At 35.9% G+C, this 21013-nt stretch overlaps 1 protein-coding gene across 1 annotated transcript in view; it reads left to right on the top strand.

The window, feature by feature from the left end:
• MYO6 (myosin VI) overlaps positions 1 to 21013 on the top strand; it is an 81057-nt gene that overhangs the window by 9693 nt on the left and 50351 nt on the right. The window contains 8 exon segments of the mRNA XM_009333234.1: positions 1730 to 1803; positions 3907 to 4036; positions 5036 to 5141; positions 7043 to 7098; positions 9378 to 9475; positions 11328 to 11492; positions 17807 to 17887; positions 20513 to 20719. Coding sequence (XP_009331509.1) covers positions 1730 to 1803; positions 3907 to 4036; positions 5036 to 5141; positions 7043 to 7098; positions 9378 to 9475; positions 11328 to 11492; positions 17807 to 17887; positions 20513 to 20719 — 917 coding nt within the window.

Below are 21013 nucleotides of genomic sequence, written 5' to 3'. Positions count from 1 at the left end.
CCCGATTTCAGGGCTGTTGTGACCCAAATGGAGATTTCGCTTAGGGTAAAGCTAAAGCATGCCTTGTGTGCCTCCGCCAATGCAGGGGTGTACCTGCAAGGGATTTTGCAGAGGAAGATGGTTTCTTCTAAGCAACCCAGAAGTTGCAAGGTCCTTTGAGAAGCGTGAACGACTCCAGCCATGTGAAGCAAAGCTGTATTTAGTCACGTAAGGGAAGGAAGGGCTGTTGTTCAGTGGAGCTACTCAAGTCAGAGGAAGGCTGCACACCGCTGCTGAACTTGCCTTTGCTTCAGGCCGGTCTGGTGTAGGTGGTAGGAGGCAGAGCCACAGCCACTCCTTGGTCCGCTGCGGGAGGAAGGGTAAAAGATTGAAAACGAAAACACAGATGCACTTGAGAAGCTCACATTATCCTTTGCTTCAGCAGGAGGAGCATTGAAGGAGATGTTAAGAGCTGCTTACTGAGCTTCAGGCATCCTGGCAGGGCAAGGTGGCTGGGCAGGTTGACTTTAGGTTGTAAGAACTGGCAGCCCTTCTTGCACATTTGTATAAGTAAGTTGGAATACATTTTTCTCTGCTGAAGCCCTCGAGAAAGGGCATCGGTCCAACCTGAGAAACAATTACATTAGTCATTATAGATGAGAGGTGCGTATGTGGCCCTCATGTGAGGTGCGAGGTAGCAGTTACTATTACAGGCACAGTGTTTACTCCATCAGCAGTAGTCAGATGTACACAACTTTTTAAGTGGCACTAATACTGTAAGGTTTACCAGTATGGTAGTCAGTCAGTTGTAACTAGACAAAATAGTTTTATGCACTTGAATTTTAAGCGGTGAGGAAAAGAGGATTGAGCATATTTGAAAACAGAAAACGGAAGCTGTGTAATGAGTAGTGCCCTCAGTTGGTTTAGGGTTAATGTTTTTAATGTTGTTACAATGGGAACTGGTAATGACCTCTATAATTAAGGCTACTAACGCTTTCCAGTGCTTTATAGCTGAAAGCAAGGACTAGCTTTGCCAGAATGTGAACCCGTATGGTCTGAAGCTTTCTGTGGATGCCTGCTCGCTGCCTTGAGCCACTGCCGTGTAACATTTCAGCAGAGTTGGTTTGTTTTTTTTATATTAAAGGAGAAAAATAAAGCTAGGTTTTGTTGTGTTAACTTCCCCCCCCCCCCCCAAAAATTTCTTTGAGGAGGCCTAGTAGCAACAAAATTCAGAATTGAAGCACGGAAGGTTGCGTGGGTGCCTGGTGTTGCAATGATGCCTTGCTGCCGCCTCTAGACAGTATCTCCCGATTGAATCGGTGAATATAAACATCTAAAAATCATCAGGAGCCAGCAGTTATTCTAAATGTCAGTTAGGTGGCATTACCCCAGGGACACTGTGGCCAAGATCGGAGAGGGAGCTGGAAGGAAGGAAACAGTCGGTGTTAGGGATTGTGGTAGGCACCCGTTTCTGCGCTTACGGGCTGGCGTGGGGGGGGACGCACCGTGTTCGTCTGAAAGGCTGGTAGAAGGGAGCTGACGCCGAGCAGGGCCTGTGTTGAGACTCTTGGAGTCTGACTCTTTGTTCAGCAACTTTCTGTAGCTCCAGTTGTACAGCAAAGAGCAGGTCTAAAACTGTAACCAAAGAGAAGGGAAGTAAAATTCTCCTTAATCCTAAGATTTAGTTTTTCGTCTGTACACGAAGGTATTCCTGAGCTCTTAATGGTATATGATTGTCTTTTAATTGCAGGTTCCCTTATGTATTTAAATGAGGCCACTCTCCTTCACAATATCAAAGTTCGGTACAGTAAGGACAGAATTTATGTAAGTATTACGTGTCATGACAACCAGTCTAATGATAGATGTCCTTTCCAAAAAATCAACAAAGCAAGTGTTTCCAATTCTGTTTTTTCCCATAACAGAAACTAAACAGAAATGTTAACATTGGAAGGTTAGGAGGTTTTAGGCCTTTTTTCTTTTTCTTTTTCTTTTTTTTCTTTTACATTATACCTGGTTTGAGATCTGAATCACGTTAATCACATTAATGTTAGCTGATTTTTACAAGGCAGAGCAATGGATTTTTCTCTACATGACTGTTCGTGTGCAACCATAGCACAACATTGTATCACAAAGGTCTGTTCCTGCAGGTAACTTACTTCGCCCATAGAGTAGCTGTTAACAAAGATGGTTTTCTTTCTTCATTATTTTTGAACGAAGCAAACAGGTGCCGTCTTTGACACCTCCTAGCTCAGATGTCCATCTTAAACTTTTATATTGCTATCAAATTGCCTAATTGTACTTAATGAATTCTGACTAAATTACATTTTGTCCTTGCCATCTGCCCGGACACTGACAGCTGTGAAACAGAAGAAAGATAAGAGTTTTCTTTCTTTTTATTTTTTTCTAATAGAAAGCTGGCTAGTGATAATACAAAGCAGTTCTACATATTTTCTAAGTGTCTGTGTTTAAAATAACAACTTTTGTTTTAGAGTACTGTTCTAAAATGTATTGAATTAGTTAAACCCTTTTATATAAATATAAAAAGAAAGTATAGTTGTTTTCCTTTGTTGCAGTTAACTTTACATAGCTATAAATTCTTTATGGCTTAAGTTCAAGCACCAGCTTTAAAATAAATAAATAAAATTGGCCATTTGAATGGCCAATAATAATAATTAAAAAAATAACCAACCCCCCCCCAGGAAGTAAAATTCTAAAACTGAACTGGTTATGAGGTAGGAGAGTATTTAGGTTCATAAAGCCTTTCTTCATTGTAAACAAATACTACTGTGTTGTCCTGAGAAGGTGTATTTTCTGGAGGAAAAACAAACAAACAAACAAAAATCAACCAAGGTTCAATTTCTATTTTAGCTACTTTTCCCTTGTAACTTTAAGATACAGTTTTAATCAACAATTGTTTTTGCTTTTTGTTTAATGCTGGTTACCAGTATTTGCCTTGTTACTAGAAGGAAAACTAATGTTAGTACTTGCAGCTCTTGAGCTCTGTGCATATGTTTTCCTTCAGTGAAATAAGTGCTGAAAATAGAAACATCTAAGAAAATTCATATATTGTGTGTGATCCAGCCTTCTATCAACATATCACGATAGTGTCCATATGTCAGTTGTCTAGGGATATGCTCAGTAACAACAAATCAAATAAGTTATTCAAGCTGAAGGTTTATCTGATTTTTCTTCAGACCTTTTCCTGCAAATCTGCTTTTTTCTGTGATTCATACCCCTGTTCTTCCTTGTATATAATGTGGCCATTATAACCAAGCTATGAAAGTTTCTTTTTTTCAGAAACCTTAAAAAGCTTAGCTTCAGTCTTCCTTATCCTATGGAAAAGTAAAAAGCAGTCTTGGTTTGAAATTCTTCTCGAATTCCTTCTCTACTAGAGAACATTTGCATTCTGTATTTCTCACTGTGGAAGCAGCCATAGCTAATTTCTCTCGGCTGAATGCTTTTATTGCCTGGCTTGAGCGCGTTCCCAGACAGGATCCTGTCAGTCCTAGTTGCTTCCATTAGATACTGAAAAATTATCCTCCTCACTGGAGGAGAGTGCCTTATGCTAGCCAGGAGCCTAGTTTATTCACTTTTGAGGAGGAGGTGGTTGTTGTCCTATCCTTGATCCAGTAACTTGGACAATAGGAAATAATTTAAAAGGAGATTGGGAGAAAGGTCAAATTCAGGACATACTCCACAGCTCAGTGGTTAGGAAATTCTCCCGAGAAGTGCTTTTTCACAGAAGTCCTGAGAAGATAATTAGAGGAACTCTGAAAATGTATCTGTTCTTGTATCTGCGTTAGCTGGAGAGAATTGTAAATGTAATTGTTATACTTAGGCTATAGTCTTCAATAGTAATAGAAAATTGCTGTTAACCACTTGGTTGGATACTAGCTAATAGTTTGCTGTTAATTGTTTTCTTCACAGACCTATGTAGCCAACATTCTTATTGCAGTGAATCCATATTTTGATATACCTAAGTTTTATTCTTCAGATACTATTAAAAAGTACCAGGGTAGATCACTTGGAACATTGCCACCACATGTTTTTGCTATTGGTATGTATTGAGCCTGTATTTGTCTTTTACAAAACAAACATTAAATACTTCGCAGTTATCCATAAATTGCCACCTGTAACAGTAATTAATTTACTTTAAACTGTTATAAAATAAAACCACTGTTTGCTAAAATTGCAAATCTTCTCGTCCTTGATATGCAGTTTGAAGAACTTGGAAGTTAGCAACCCTGTTGTTATTACTCTGTACCTCCAGTGTTTTATGTCTAAAGAGTTTAAATATAATTTACAACCATTTTAAAAAAAAAGAAAAAAAAGAAATTCGGATTTTAGAAATGAAGAATGACATAATTATGATTGGCACTGTCTTTCAGTGTAGTGGTTTCCTTTGCCTTTTAGTATGTTGCCAGAGTACATGCGCTGTTTCTTTTTATATATATGCTTGTGTTATAGGCAGAAAGTGCATTTAAATGTTATTAATGGGATAACCTGATGTCAGTGACTTTGTTTAAGAAAAAATAATTTGGAAACTACAAATCAACATTTGACTTGTTAAAAGCCTTCTCACCATGTTGCATTTTGTAATCAAAAGTATAAATAGCTGGGTTTTTAGTACCTGTTGCATAACAAGAAAACTACCCATGTTTTTCCAAGTTTCCTTTTCTCAGATGTTACTTGTTACAAAAGTTTCCCTTTAAAGGACACATTAAAGTAAGATTGCTTACAATTCTGTAAATACATTTAATTCAAGAGATTTAGTTCTAGGTGGTGGTTTTTGTTTTATTTTGTCCTGGATATAGTTGAGTAGGTTTTTGTTTTCAAAGACTTTAAGCTCTTACATGTCAGTGTTTGAGGGTGAGCAACTACAATGTAATTTAAAGGGAAACAGACTTTAATAAGTTGTAATGCACTCAATTGTAAAGATTTACTTTGTTATTCCTGAAAATGTTACATTTTAATTTTTGTATTGTAGCTTAACTTTATGCTTGCAACTCTCCTGAATATTATTTTTTGTCGTGTTTAACGTATTCTTCTTTTTAAGCTGATAAAGCGTTCCGTGACATGAAAGTGCTCAAGATGAGTCAGTCCATCATAGTCTCTGGAGAATCGGGAGCTGGCAAGACAGAAAACACTAAATTTGTTTTGAGGTTTGTGCTTTTGGACCAAAGTTAATAATTGAATTTCTTGTGTTCATGCATTTGGTTGACATACAGACAGAGCAAATTGTAAAGTAATCAGTAGGTTTAAGCCACAATTCAGTAAGATACTTTTATATATGCTTTAATACAAGAAATTCATAGGGTTAAACTTAAATGCTGACATGATAACATAAGGAAATGGCTGTATGTTCACAGAAACCTTAACTCAGTTGTAGTGACGTCATGTAGTAATTATGGTTTGTGATGCAGTCATTTTGGTATTGCACATCTGGTATTGTGGTAGATAAAAATGTAACTAGGCATTTGAACTGTATCTTGCAAGACACTGTTGGTTTTGCCATAAATGTGCATTTCTGTGTTTTCCCTTTGTTTCTTTAGTTTGCTTAAGCATCCAGGGTTTTTAACTCTTGATTTTGAGATCGCTGCAGAGATTCTGTAATATACTTTACCCTAATTTACTGAATAAGATTGAATAATGGGATTTATTTATTTATTGATGTTCATGTATGACCGATACTAAATCAAGCATATTAAACTATATGGAGGCCATGTTGCTGACATATATCAGCCTTCCTTCCTCTTATATGATATTAATGTGTTTGACCATATTTGCTTTATACTTTAACTGCTTTCTATCACTCTGGAACACTGTAACTGGAAAGCACTGCTCCGTTAAGTTCACCTGTATCGTAGGTGGCCTGATTATTCAGGGAAGCATATCGCAGGCAGTGTGAATACGCTCCCTTCCCCGCCTTGTCCTTGTTTCCCAGTATAAATCTTTAGTTCCCTTTTCCCTGAAAATCATGTATTCTCTAGTACATATGTACAGTAGCAGTATTATCTTCCACATCCCATGAAGAATTGTCACGGCTGTCTGTCCTTCATACTGCTCTTCTCTGCCCCTATGCAACCTTTAACAGATAGCTGTAAGAATTACTGCAAGGTGCTGGTAATGATTTTTACAGGGGACATCCTAACTTTGATCCTGCTAAAAGTAAAAAAAGATGGCAGGCACTGGGAGAACATCTCTTGAGGGATGTTCTTAAAGGAGGTTATTCTTCTGCTTCTCGGCAAAGGAAGTTCTGATTACACAGCAGGCAAATATCACTGCTGCTGCTTCTCCCTACCACCCGCCTCCATAAAGTCCCTGTACAAAACATCATTGAGTTTTAAAAACAGGAAGGTTTTTCCCTTGTGTGATCAGAAAGCAAAAGGTACTAATAAAGCTCTGTTAGTGCTCCTGAATTTTTTTTGGAAGTCCCCATTTTTGAGAGCTGTTTTTAACTCGTCCCAGATTTACTTGTGAATTTCCAGAAAGCATGCCCTGTGCGCAGGAAAAAAAAAAAGAGAAAGAAAGCTGCAACTTTGGAGCAAGTACGTTGTGGATTTATTTTCAAATTCTTTCTTCAGTTGCTAAATTGAATCTTACCTTTATGCACCTGCAATTTCCTATGTCATCGTCTCCATGTGGGATTTTTATTAATACTGATAGTTATGAACACAGAAGCTGTATGCATGGAAACAGTCTTTAATTCAGGAAATACATATGAAACCTTATGTGTTTACTAAGATTATTAATAAATGCTGATAGTACAGTAATAGTTTCATTATATTTGTATAAAAGTGTGATTTCCATACGCATGTCTAGAAGAAATTTCTAGCATGTCTTGAAGTATTGAAGAAAATCTGAAGTCTGCAAGAATATTTTTAACAAAAAGAAAAAGTCAAACTGCATTTATTTAAAAAGATATAGGTATTTCAAACTTGTAATCGATATGCTTTCCCTTTAGTAAATGGTTGGTAAGTATGGTGCACAGACATGCTAAATCCTGTTGAATTGAGGTAACATGACACATGAAAGATACCGATAATTTTATCTTGCTTTACAGGTATTTGACAGAATCCTATGGTACTGGCCAAGATATTGATGATAGAATTGTAGAAGGTATTGAATTTTCTTTAATTGAATTAAAGGTTCCAATGTTTTGGAGTTTTGTTAGTTTTTTTTTTTTTCAAATTTGAAATGTCAATCAACAGTAAATATATAAAAGCTAGGATGGAAATACTATCAGACTTCCTAGGGCATCATTTACTGATCGTTTACCTTGATCCTAAATTCTGAAAACATATTTTTTTTAATTTGTGATTCACTTCATTTTTATTTAGTATAGTGTCATATAGTCCTTGATTTAGAAAATGTTTGTGTGTGTGAGTTGAACTTCACACACATGTGTATCCAAGATTGGATTTTATGCTGTATGAAATCTGCAAGGACAAGATTATGTTCTCATTACTATCAGTTAGTACCAGGAAAGAGTAATTCTTCTTCCTCACCATAAAGTTCTCAAAGTCAGATAAAGCAGGGAAGTTCTCTTAAATTATGGTTCTGGGTCATTTTTCTGTTACGTCTTTTTTGTCAGAAAGCACACAATGAATTGTGTCTATCTTTATAATAGACTCCCCAAAAAGGTCAGAAGAGACTGTGTCAATCTTTATTATAAACTCCCAAACAAGGTCAGAAGAGACTGTGTTGGTCATCCAGTTGAGCCTCTTTTAATGTTGCATGCACTTCCTAATTGAACAGAAAATAACTTTTTGAGAAAATATAAATATCTCAAAAACAAACAACCCTCAGCGAGTCTAACAATGCCTCATATGTCAGTTTTAGTCTTCTGTAGCCTATAGAAGATTTATTTCAGATTTTCATTACTCTATCTTTTTCTTAAACTAAAAACTTTTATTTTTTCTTTTGCTTTAAATTTTCTGTTTTCAAACTCAAGCCACTGCATTATTCAAGAGAACTACTGCAGGCTTTAATCTCTTGTTGCTGTAGGTTTGCTTAAACCAATTCCGTAGTGAAATCCGCTGTGTGCTAAAGGAGCTCAGAAAGTGGCCAAGAGTTGGATAATGCCTGACGCAGTATACCATAAAATTAATTGGTACTTGTAGGTATTCTTAGAAAAGCTTGGGGTTTTTAATCTAAAACAGCATCTGATGTGTGAATTTTGAAGTTTTTTAGACACAATTTTAATGAGCATGCTTACAGCATGTGTATTACTAGAGGAACCTTTAACCTATCTGAAAGACCTCTTGCAATTTGTTTTTATTCATAATCTTTTCTTCAAAACTGTTAATTTTATGTAAAATACCTGAATAGTTATCAAAGATCTCTTAAGAAGTCAGTTTTGAAAGTCAGATTTTCATTTTCGTATCTTTAAGTATTAAAAAAATTAAAACCTAGCCAAAACAAAAAAGTTAATGCTGATGATGTCCTACTAAATGATGCCTTATCATCTGTAATTTATCCAACCACTGTAGTTTTTCCTTCATTTTTTAATTTTTGTAGGAGCAGATTTGTAGATGGTTGTCAGTGGAGTTTTAAATCTGAGTTTCTGCTCACTTAGTTTCCAAGGCTAAAAAGCTTTATAAAATCTTGCAGATATTTTCAGTGGTTTATTGTTAGCGCGATTCAGTAAATCGGTTTTCTTTGATCTTCAGAGCTAGTAAATGCAGTCTTTCAGAGGCCTTGTGTTTCATAACTGCTGAGCATTTTCAAAACGCTTAAACTGCGTGTCATGTAGATAGCTACATATAAAAAAAAAAAAAATATATATGCTTTAGATTGCTGCCACTCTTTCTGTATGGGCTTTGAGGCGCTTGAAAACTGCAGCCAGTAAAAAATAAAATCACTCAATTACTTAATTGACCTAATTTCACAGGGCATTTTAAAGTTGTTTTTGAAATCAACACACTCTTCTAATATGTTTTTTTAATTTCCTAATCAATCTAGCATGTTGCATGCGTGACATTTAAGTGGCACTTTCATCTGTGGGATAAGTGGGTAGTTCAGATTTTATGAGTAACAGCTCATTTGGAAGTGTCAGATTTGTGTGTTGTCTTGTATAGTTTATGTATCAGTTATTTACCCACTTGCTGTAGAACATCACTGAATAATTTTCGGTTTGTCTTTGAATTTCTTGCAGTATCTATTCAAATACTTTGCAATGTTATATGATATTTAATACTTCATTGTAAGTTCCACCACAGTATATCCAGTACAATTTGCAAAATTGATTATTCGTAGTAGGCAATACATTTCCTTTAATTTTCAAACCTTATTCCCAATAAGTTCACTGAATAATTAGTATGTATTTGTTCTCTTGTTCTTTCTGGTAGTTTATTGATCAAATTTTAACACTTTAAAAATTTTAATTTTTTGAACAGCAAATCCCCTATTAGAAGCCTTTGGAAATGCAAAGACTGTTCGCAACAACAACAGCAGTCGTTTTGGGAAATTTGTAGAAATTCACTTCAATGAAAAGGTACTGGAATTTTGATACAGATAACCAGTGATGGTTTGTTGTTGGTTTTTTTTTTTTTTTTTTCCATAAAATGGTAATGCTAGACTGGAAGTAGGCTGAATAGACTTACTTATCTTGCACCAAGTAGCTACTATCCTGCTTTACAGATACAATTTGTGTTCTATCACCTTGAAAGGAAAACCAAAGCCACACAGTACTGTGTCACTACTGGAAAATGGTGGGTCAAGTCAGTAGGAAAATTGCTTCCATCCACAACAGAATAAAAATTGTTCCCTTCATTGCACAAAGGCATATCTAAAGGATAACTTACTTGCTGTTAACTATTTATGCATTCCTTTAATGCACAAGTAAGTGTGAGTTGCATATTACATATAAACAGATATAAACATGTTTTAATGCTTTAATACTTTAAATGAATTATTGATGTTCTTATGTATTTGTATGAAATTTTGGGACCTCGCATTAGTATTATGTATGTGACAAGTCATGGAATTGTTTTTTGTCAGAAGTACTATTCACTGTGTAGGTTATGAAAAATTTTCTTTGGGTGTAGTTTTGCTTGGATAGCGTATGTACACACACATTCCACAATTAAGGATGACTGTATAGCTGTCCAGCATGTCCACGTTGAAGACTTTCGTCGACGACCGCTGTAGAGGTTATGTCCGTGCCTCCTCATCTTTCTGATTGAGGACGTAGGAATCGCAAGAATTTGTTTCTTTTCCTGCAGAGTTTAAGCTTATCATCTGGTCTTGAGCTTGTGGTCTTTTGCTAAGTTTTCATCCCTTGGTTTTGTAACTAAACTTCAGATCTTTGGTTAATAGTTTAGATAGTAAATAACTAAATTTCTGTAAGGGTAGAGGGGCTTTATCTGTTGGTCCAGTTCATGTTAATAAACTTACTGAAAGGACCCAAATTTCTACTTGGAATGATGCGTTCATGACCTGTCAACTTATCTGTCAGCACTTACATGGTGTTTCAGATTAATTGCTTCAGCTGAAACAAATAGCGCTCACAATATCTTCAGAAACTGCTTAAAAGCCTGTTTCAGCTTTCCAGGGCAAGATCAGCTTGTTTACTTGAGCCCCTTTTTTGCCAGACTTCATACTTCACAAGACTTCACTTCGTGGTGACCTTATTAGATCTGATTTCTCAAAGGAATATAAGTACAGCCTGGGGCCTCCTGAATGAATGAATGACTGCATAACCATAGTCAAATTTGTCAGTCAGTAAGTCCTTCTTAGTTGCTGTAATGGCTATAAGCTCAGGAATTTCCTTGCTATTAAGATTTGTCTAGGCACAGGGAATTTTATCGTAGTCCAGATAACAAATGGCTTTCGAAATCTGGGTCAGACTTCCATCTCAGAAAAGAAGTGCAAGTGTTTGAAATAAAATGTTAGCTCATAATTAGTCTGCCTAAGATGTTGTCCAAATATGTATTCTTTAATTTTAACCCTTCCTTCTCCTTTGCAAGACTCTTAGTGAAATGCAACTAGAGAAGGTTGTAATAGCACGGTAATGGCACTTACTGCCATCCAAAAAGTGTAAGGGTGGCTGTAGCAATGCGCTTTGCAGGAACTACTGGAATTCTGCCAAGGATTTCTACTTGTTGGGGTGAAGCAGACCCTTCTTTTAAGAGGAATGTATGTATATGCAATACATGAGCCGAGGGGAGAAGTTATGGTAAAGGTTTCTTTTCTAAGCTTAATATGTATTAAGCATAGGTATATTTTAATCTTCTTGGAGCGTCTGTTGAGCAAGCCGTGATCAGACAAATGTAAATTGAAAACTTCTAAATCTCAAATAATCCAAGAAATATTGAGATAATCAGAAAAATATTTCTTCCTCCTAGAATTCGGTGGTTGGTGGATTTGTATCACATTACCTTCTGGAGAAATCTAGGATCTGTGTGCAAGGCAAAGAAGAGAGGAATTACCATATCTTTTACAGGCTTTGTGCTGGTGCTCCAGAAGACATTAGGGAAAAACTATATCTAAGCTCTCCTGACAACTTTAGGGTGAGTATCAGAATCGGTGTTTTTAAAGCTTCTCGTATTGCCATACATGGATTTTTCATACAGATCTTATTAGAATCTCTGTTTATTATCTTTGACAGACTCTTTCCTGTTACAAAAATCAGAAGTTTTTTCTGTTAAATCTATTTGGTCCTGAAGTAAAGCTGCCTGCCATTTTTCCTTATTGGAAGATTTCCTGTACTTTTTCTCTATGTCTTAAAAGTGCGGAATCCTTGGTTTTTCCAAAAATGTACTGTTGCATACCCAGCTGCTAGTAATGTTGTTATGGGCTCTTCTAGAGGTGTAAAGTGTGAATTTCTTGATTGTGGTCTAACTGTTGTGTGGGTAACCCATCTTTTAAGTCCTGAAAACTGCATTTATTTCTTCCTATTCCAGCCATGTGTTTAGGAAGACATAGGAGTTGTCCCACGATTCTCACTCTTAAATTATTCTTCCCTTACGTTTCCCACCAAGGATCAGATCACAATAACAAGGTGGTTGTGCTTCTCTGTTCCAGTCCATATGCTTTCACATCACTTGTCTTTTCTACTCTGTTGCACTTTGTTCCTATTCCTATCATACTATACTCATTTGTACTGCTCCTTTCCTTTCGAGGCTTTCCCGTTCCTCTCATCATACTCCTCTGTCATTCTTGGTCACTCCAGGTTACGTGATAAGACTTACCAGTCCCTTTCAGCTGAAAGCTCATCCTTTTATCTCCAATTGACCCAAAGCCCATGCTCAGCTCTTCCTGCCAAGATTACTTCTATTCATTAAGCATGACCCTCCCTCCTAGGTTTTTCTTCACCTAATTTATTTTTTCGTAAGGACTACTTGCTATTTCTGAGTTTTGGCTATCTTTCCGCAACCTGTTACTGGTCCAGTCAGTCAAGTAATGGAGAAGCCAGTAAAATCAGTGCTGAATGTAATACTCCTGACTATACCTAAATGAAAGTGAACTTAAAATAAACAGCAGGGAAGTAAGACTTGAATCATTGTGCATACTTCTTTAAAAATGTTAGGTTAATGTTCAGCGGCAGGGAAAAAGCAGAGTAGAATTTTAGAGTTGTTAGGAAGGGAAGCGAGAATGAAATAGTGAGTTATGCTGCAATGTACATCCATATTTGTAAACAGCGTACACAGTTTTGTCATCCCAACTCAGAAAGGAACAGTAAAATCCGTGGGTGAAGCACAGGTCACCGTTGAAGACAAGCTCTTGGATAGTATGGACCTTTTAATTCAATCCAGTGTGCCTGTTCTTATGACTTCTGATTTGCTTACTGCCTTCCCTTCTTCTCCCCATGCTTTATTTTTAGGGTTTTTGTCCTTTTCTGAGACTATGTGGTTTCTCCTGATTAACCCTGATTCTGTGTTATGTTTCTAGCAATCCCGCAAACAGGCTGGCTTTCTGTCCTACCATTATGTTCTTGCATTCTTTTCCTCCCATTTTTCCACTGAACAGTTTTACTACTTCAGTTTAACTTTTAACTTTTTCCTCCAGCTTTCTTTCTTTCTCCTCCCCTTTGCTATGTTCAGATTTCACTGAATTGTTTTCAGAAATGATCGACAAATAACATGACGTTTCCTTTTGTTTGCTTTCTTTTCTTGTCTGTCAAATTTTGTCTTTATTTTGTTTTGTTTGCCTGAGTGACTCCAACCCAGTTTCCCTTATTTTTAAATTCTCTTTTAATTTCTCAGTGTGTTAAATCTCGATTATTGCAGTAATTTTTTTGTTGAGAACCAAATATTATTGAACTCTTATCCAACCAGTGCAGCTTTACTGATACAGCTGTTTCTCATTGTCTTCCTGATTGTTCCTTCTCCTTCTCTTCAAAGCAAGCTTTTGCTGCCCCTTTCAAGGTCCTTCTAAGCCTATTCACATCTTATACTGTCATCACCAATTTCACTAGTAAGGTGAAGACTTTTGCCTTCAATTTTTTTGCATATAAATGTGTTGATAGGGTTTTGTTTTGTTTTTCTTTTGCTTTTGACAAGCACACTTGAACTGTAAATATCTACAAATATCACCATGTGCTTTGTTGACTTGCATTGAAAAGAAAAATATTGGCAAATCAGATCCTACTGGTAAATACTGGTCAGTTGTTTGTGTTCTGTCATTTGTCTCCATCTCTCCACTGTCTCTTGGCTTATGCCTGGCTTGGAATCTCATGGAAGCAGAATTCTGCGTATTTCTAAAATACACAGACCAAATCCCTGCCGTGGGTTTGGAAGGGTTTTGTAACACAACCCTGGAGAGCGTGTGCAATTACAAGGATATAAATTAATTGACTGCCATCTTTTTAGACTTCCTTGATCTGAAACAGGGTGAGGAGCACTGCTAACCAAGAATTAGATTACTGTGTTGATTGTTTTCTTTGTTGGTGTGTCTTCCTACTTGGTTTTCTAAATAAAACTTGGACTGTGCTTACCTGTTACTTTCTCCAAAATCTTTTGTACTCAGCTTCATCAGAATTCAGCAGGTGGCTAGAAGCCTTAAAGATACAAAGCTCCTACTAGTTTTGTGCAAAGCAGTGGTTGCATAGGTGACACCTAAATTAGTGCGCTCATTGTAGGGAAGGCAGGTGTACACTGGTGACCGAACAGGTTGCTGCTTGCTGCCTCTTGGCTTGGCCAAGTCAGTCTCTGCTTACTGATGAGCCAGGAAGTGGGCACAGAGCTGCAGTTCCATGTTGTGCACATCATGCATTTGTACTGTGGTATCTAGATGATCTTGCTCCCTAAAAGCCATGGCAGTATTTTAGGACAAGTTTCCTTACTTCCTCGAAGGCGTTCCTAGGGGCCTTTATAGACCTTACATTATTTCTTTAAATATTTAGTTTGTATCTTCTTATAGTTCACCTATTTGTATTCAGTTGTGCCATGGAAACTTGATCTGATGCTTATTAAGAAGGAACTGCTTCTGTTCTCTAGAAAGAAAGCTTTTCTTTTGAAACACCCAACAAACACCATACTTAGAAAAAAACCCAACACCATTTATTTTCATATAATATGGAGCTAGTATTCAAAACTTTCTTCTTCGCTGTGCAGCTATTTTATGCAATATTCTCTTGTCTGCTTTAAAATCTTGAACAAATTTTCAAATATATATTTTTATTGTGCAGCCACTTTTCCATTAAAACTTATTTCTTGTAGTTAATGGATTTTTAATTATGGAACTGATTATGCTGCATGCCCACTCTTAGGGATTTTTTTTTTTAAATCAAAAACTCTGCTCATGAGACCACACAAGGTTGTAGATGTCAAGGTTGGAATTATAACCTGCTTAAAATCAGACTGCTGCAGTACAGTACTGAACAGCCTGAGTGCCTTTACAGAAGGCACTCACTTGCCTGTTTCAATTATAAAGAGTTTACAGTCACACCAGCCTTACCACACTGTGACGTATTTTTTTTTGACTTCTACTAAGTTTGCAGCAGGTACTTTCATTTCCATTAAGAATATTTATTGCTTTACCGTAAGTTAGTATTCGAATCCTGAGTTTCTTCCTGATGTGAAAGATCCACTCTGCATGTTAAATTTAAGAATTTTAACACTTCTGAAATATTTTAAAAAATTTTTCCTCTTCTGAAGTTAAAGTAGATCATCTTTAATTAAAAAAAACATTTTTAATTATCATTTTCATCTTTGTATGTACATAAATTAATATAAACATACTTAAAGTTTATTAGTCATATTGCACTAAACTTTTATGAAGTATCACTTTATAGGAGATTTTTAGAAAAAAAAAAATCTCTAAAAGGTTGATTTTCTTCCCAAATTTGTATTACTTTTGTCAAGATTATTTTTTCTGTGTTACTCATTCTCATTTGTTGCTTCCGGTTTTATCATAAAATGGCTCTGAATAATCATGCTTGTGTCACTTTTTTACCACAGTTTTTGGTGATTGCATGTCTATTTGGTTCAAATGTCACGGAAATACCATCTTTCAGGCTTCTGATAATAGATGATGGTATTATACTAGGCAAGGTTTGATGATTGATCAGTGTTTTGATATTAATGCTAATTTTTTAGGCAAGAAAAACATTCAGAAAAGAATCATACTGTTAAATTGGTTATTTAGAAAAACCCATCCCTAAAGTTGCAGTTTTGCATTGGCTCTATTGTGCTACTTGTCTTGTGCCTTTTAGCACAAGATAACAAGTCAAAGTCCAAATTATGGCCAGCTTGGGTCCTGACACTCAAGCACGTTTTGCTCAATGCCTGGTTTCTCTTAACTACACTCACTTGAAAATAGGACCATTTCAAATCTAAGGTAATTCTCATTTTTCACGGAAGTGAAACGATATTAAAAGGCAAAGGATAACTTAATGCTCTTCTTCCCCCCGGTCATCTTCTTCCTTCCCTTTGACTTAAGTGATCCCTCATAATCTCCTCCCCGTGCATTTGGCCACGCTCTGGCGTGTGAACCAAGACAACCGCACTGGCTGCACCTGCCTGACCTGTCGTCTGGATTTCAGCAGCACCGATGGGGATTACCTCTCTGTTAGTTCATCCTTCCCTGCAGTCCTCTGGGGGAAGCGTGAATTTACTTGGCAAAGGACTATAAAAAGTTGCAGGTTTCTTACACACCCCTCCTCCAAGGACACCCACACAAAAGCGTGCAGTCCTGGGTGTTCGTGTTTTAGGTTCCCCTGCAGAAATTCAAATTTCAGAAATTCAAAGTCATTAGGTAACCCTGTGCTGAACCTTGTAAGTCCAGGTGCCTTGGACTGCACCACATGGCTTTGACAGTAAAGCTGCACAGTAGATCTGTACCTGGAATATAGTTGGTGGAGATGAGAAGCTGAATTTTTTTCATATCTTAATTTCCAGAAGAGAAATCAGATTGTCTTATGTTTGGGTCACTGATGTTATAATGGGGTGTTGTACTTCAGAGTAAAAAAAAAAAAAAAAAGTGGTATTTAGATGTTATATGTGATAAACTTAAGCTGTGTATTTGTGTGCTTTAAAATATAATTTCTCCTAGGTTTAATATGTAAATTTACTTGAGTTTTTAGCTTTCGAATGAAAGCCATTATCTTGTGATTAAATGTGTCCTACGTAGGTGGTTATTGAATACCCTGCTGGTTCACATTCTCAGCCTGTCAGATAAGTTTCCACACTCTCTTCTTGAAAAGTACGACCTTTTTCACTTCCCGTCCCCAGTTTCTGGGATCGTGTTACTAATACTGTAATACAGGGATATATTGTTGTGTTTAAAATTTGCTGTGCTTTGCATTCTTACTGGCTGATAACAAAATATTGAAAAGTTTTCTTTAAACACCAAGCTAACTTCCAACAGTTTCTCAACACTTTGTTTTAGTATTAAATTTGTCACCTATGTTTCTTCTACTGTTAGAAATGCTTTGAAGAATATTTTATTTTTTAGAATTTTGTATATAAATTTTAATCAAAGTGTAGGATTATCTGTGTTCACCTAGTTGAAAACATCTTCTTTGTTCATGGGCTAGAGCAAAGAACCAGTTCACTTCCTTTAGACAAAGGGCTCTGTCCAAGCTTTTGGACAGAGTTCTTACTTTCAGCTGAACAGATCAGAAAGAAAAAGCTGGCGATCCCATTTTGCTGGAAGGGTCAGTCAGTCATTGTCTGAATGCCTGGTCTATTCCCTTTACTATACAATATGAGATGGATGTCAGAAGCCAGGTTCTGAATTAGGCTTCTGTTTGTACCGTATTATAAGCTTTTAATACTCTTCAAGCTTTTTAATATGCTATGTCTCTTACTACCTATAGAAATATTTCACTGGTGAGGAGAAAAAGACCATAAAACTACTCTGGACTTAGTACCAGAAATTCTTTGATCCTACCCCTCTCACCCACGGATATACTATATAAAGCCTATATGTTGCTGAAAACATAAAGATTATTGTGAATTTTTTCTGATCTTCTATACAGCTTGCTGGAGTGAAGTTTGGTATTATACATAGGCCAGAAACTTTATTTTCTTGGTTCCTAATTTTGATTGTCTTTTCTGTAATCTTAGACTCCATTAGTAGGTTTAGTAGAGTCAAACATTAAGAAAAGATTGTGGGACTTAACAAACAAAATGAATATCCCACTGTGTCAAAAAGTATTTTACTTGTCAAAATGAAAAAGCTTTCAATGGAAGTTTGTTACTGTTGCACTTCTGTAATTTTGTAGATGTAAATAAATACATTTTCAAGGAATGAATTCTGAATACCTAGCATGTTGTTGGTATCATATGATTAAATCAAGCTATGTAGAGCAAGCCTTAAATGAAAGCATGTTTTCCTTACTTCTGTCTAAGTATGCATTTCTACTTTTTTATTGTTACAGTATTTAAATCGAGGCTGTACCAGATACTTTGCTAACAAAGAAACAGACAAGCAGATTTTGCAAAATCGCAAGAGTCCTGAGGTATGTTTGTCTCTTCAGTTAGTTTATATTATTAACTAATGCAGATAGAGTTGAAAATGATGAATACAGTTTTACAGTGTGGAATGAAATGTTCATTTTACACACCTTTGTAGGTCTAAATGGGTACTGTCAAAGCTGGTATATTCGGAACTCTGCTTTTGGAGTTCAGTCCTAGAAATACATTTTAACATGCATCTTGAAATCCCAAATGGAACAGTATATAAAATTGCTTCCTTTTCATTCTTATAATAATATAACACTTAATGATGCAGCTTGTCTTTGGTGGAAAACAAAAATCTATCCGAGACTTTTTGTAATTTTCTTTTTAAATCTTACTACTGCTAGGAATAGGTCAGAAGCAGTAGTTTTTTTCCAGAGCCATTTTTATTGTCTGGGTTTTTGGATGATGCTCCAAACTGTTTTATAAAACATAAGTACAGCCTCACTTCCAGCACGAGTATATCCCCCTCGCCAGTACACTGCGTTCTTTATTGTTTTTTGTTGTCCCCTTGCTATGAACTGTTACTTACAGCAGAGCATGGCATTTCCTGGAAGAAAGTGTGAAACTTCAGAACACTTCTTTCCTCTTGTTCCATCTCTGTTTACGTTTTTTAAAACTGGAATTACCAGAATTTGTAGCATTTAAGCTTTTGATCTTGTTCACATGAGGACACTAAAGAATTTAATCCAAATTAATAGTATATGTGAATTGGAAGTTGTTTAAACACTTCATTAAACTTCCACTCTGCTCTCTAATATGATTTTCATCTATTCATACCTAAAGTATGAATTTTTCATTTGTATAGCTCGAAGATATTTCAAATTTTAATCAAATCCATACTTGAGATTCAGTAGCAGGGCAAGCTGCATATACGTGTGGAATAATACAAAGATAAGTTTACTCAGAGCTTCTCTCCCCCCATGACCGTGCCACCTCTTTTACCTTTGACAACTTGGGCTTGAGCTTGTACGTAGCTCATGCCTAGCTACGAAAGACAGTACAGATAATTCCTTTGCTCAGGTCAACATTGTAGAGTCTCTTCCTGGATTTCTAGTGTTTGTATGTTGTAACACTGAGCACGTAACGCCAATTTCTTTTGCTTGAATCTAGGCTATTTTCTATAATCGGGGATGGTGGAGAGTGAGATACAGAAATGCTGATTTGATATTACTGTGAGGCTGGTGGATACTTAGTTCTTGTCAAGCATATAGGCTAAGAGATGATTGGGAGATTTTGCCTCGATTTACCTAATTTGCCTTAAATTAAGACTTGTAGTGAAGTTGGTAATTTATTCTTATTACTGGAAGATGAACCTATGCAATCTTCTGTTACTGATGTGATTTACAGGCGGGTGTTCTCTCATAAAATGTGTCCTCTAAAGGACTTAATTTGAAATAAGTGTTTGTCTAAACTAAGACATACTGAAAGAATAATTCTGAAAATATGTATTGGACGTTAAATAGTGGAACACGTGATGCCATAATACTTGTATGTTACAGCCATGTCAATTTGAAGGCGCAATAAATGATCACATTTCAGTGATATTAAAACTTAGTCTAGCCACTTAAACAGGAAATATATTGCATTGTTCATTTTTTTTTAAAATCGGAAATGTAATATTTGCTCTGTCTTTTTGTGAAAAATACTAAGATTGTTTATTTTAATAAAAGTAGCTGGAATGGTCAATTAATACTTAAATTATTTTTGTGTTTTCCTTATCAGGAAGACGAGGTGATCATTTTACATAATTTAAGATGGAGTTTAATTTTATTGATGTGTCTAAATGTTGTGTGAAGTGAATTTTTCAGATGCATGTGGTGTTTTGTTTTGATAAAAATCATGTTAGCTTATTTGACATTAACAAGGCATCTATTAAAGTTAATTATTCTTTTTAGTTGAAAACATTTTAAAGGAATTGTAAAACCTTAGATCAGTCTGTGCATGTTCAGTTAGTCTCTTGATTGCATGCAGATGTGTTACTATCTACTGTTTAAAACCATTAATAATTAAATAGCTTTTGATGTATTTAAATTAGGAAAATCAGCAAAATGTTAAATTGGTATTTTAAAACATAGCTGGTATTCTTTTAACCCGTAGAACACTGCGAACAACTTTACTGTTTCTTAATCACCAGCAAACTTTAACAAGTATATTTCTCTAAATAAGTCTGTTTGGGATAGGGATAACTCTTCCAATTCTGATTTGTCCTGTACTTCTTTCCCATGGCCTGTCAAATTTTCTGTCATCCTGTTCAACTGCTGGGGGCTAGAAGCACTCTTCGGTATAAGTGCTTTGATAGCTTCCTTAACCAAAATCTTCCTTTCTACTGCTCACTATCCTGTGTTCCCCTGTCCTTAGCTGTCACACTCTCCAACTTCTGCTTTCTGAAGATAGTTCGAAGTCTGCTTTGAAGCTGAAGTTAAAAGATCATGCTTTGAAGTATCAAGAAATTAAAACAAATTAGGGTTCTTGCAAAGCCTGTACTGTATGAAGAGCTCTAATGTCTTTCTGCTTAGTTTGGCATGCTTTTTATACTTTTTGTTATGGTTTATTCTTGACTGGAAATACTTACGTTTACTTTAAAATCACTTACTGAATTTTTGGTTTATCTTGTTGTTTTATAGTATCTCAAAGCAGGTTCCTTGAAGGATCCACTCTTAGATGATCACGGAGATTTTAACAGAATGTGCACTGCAATGAAAAAGATTGGACTGGATGATGCAGAAAAACTTGATCTTTTTAGAGTAGTGGCTGGTGTCCTTCACCTTGGAAATATTGATTTTGAGGAAGCTGGGAGCACTTCAGGTTAGATGAAACATAAATTGTTTTCTGTAAAAATTACTGAAAATGTTTCGATTATAGATGATTCCTTTCCATGTGAATTATTGCCTTAGAAAACTTCCTTGTATTCTAGGGTAATTCAGTCTTAATTCACACCATTTTGAAGTCAAGTTTGCCTGTTTTTTTTTAAAGTTGTACTTTTTTACGTGCTCTGAAAGCAAATAGACTTTCACTGAAATTGTTCAGTGCGAAATTTGATATAAAGAAGAGAGACATTTTTGTATTTTAATAATAACTTTAAAAAGTCCGACTTCTTGCTAATGTCATGAAAACATCTTGAAATT

Source organism: Pygoscelis adeliae, unplaced genomic scaffold, assembly GCF_000699105.1.
Source record: "Pygoscelis adeliae isolate BGI_AS28 unplaced genomic scaffold, ASM69910v1 Scaffold57, whole genome shotgun sequence".
In the NCBI taxonomy this organism is placed as follows: domain Eukaryota; kingdom Metazoa; phylum Chordata; class Aves; order Sphenisciformes; family Spheniscidae; genus Pygoscelis; species Pygoscelis adeliae.
Note: the sequence above shows the minus strand (reverse complement) of the source record. Positions and strands in the feature narration are given on the sequence as shown.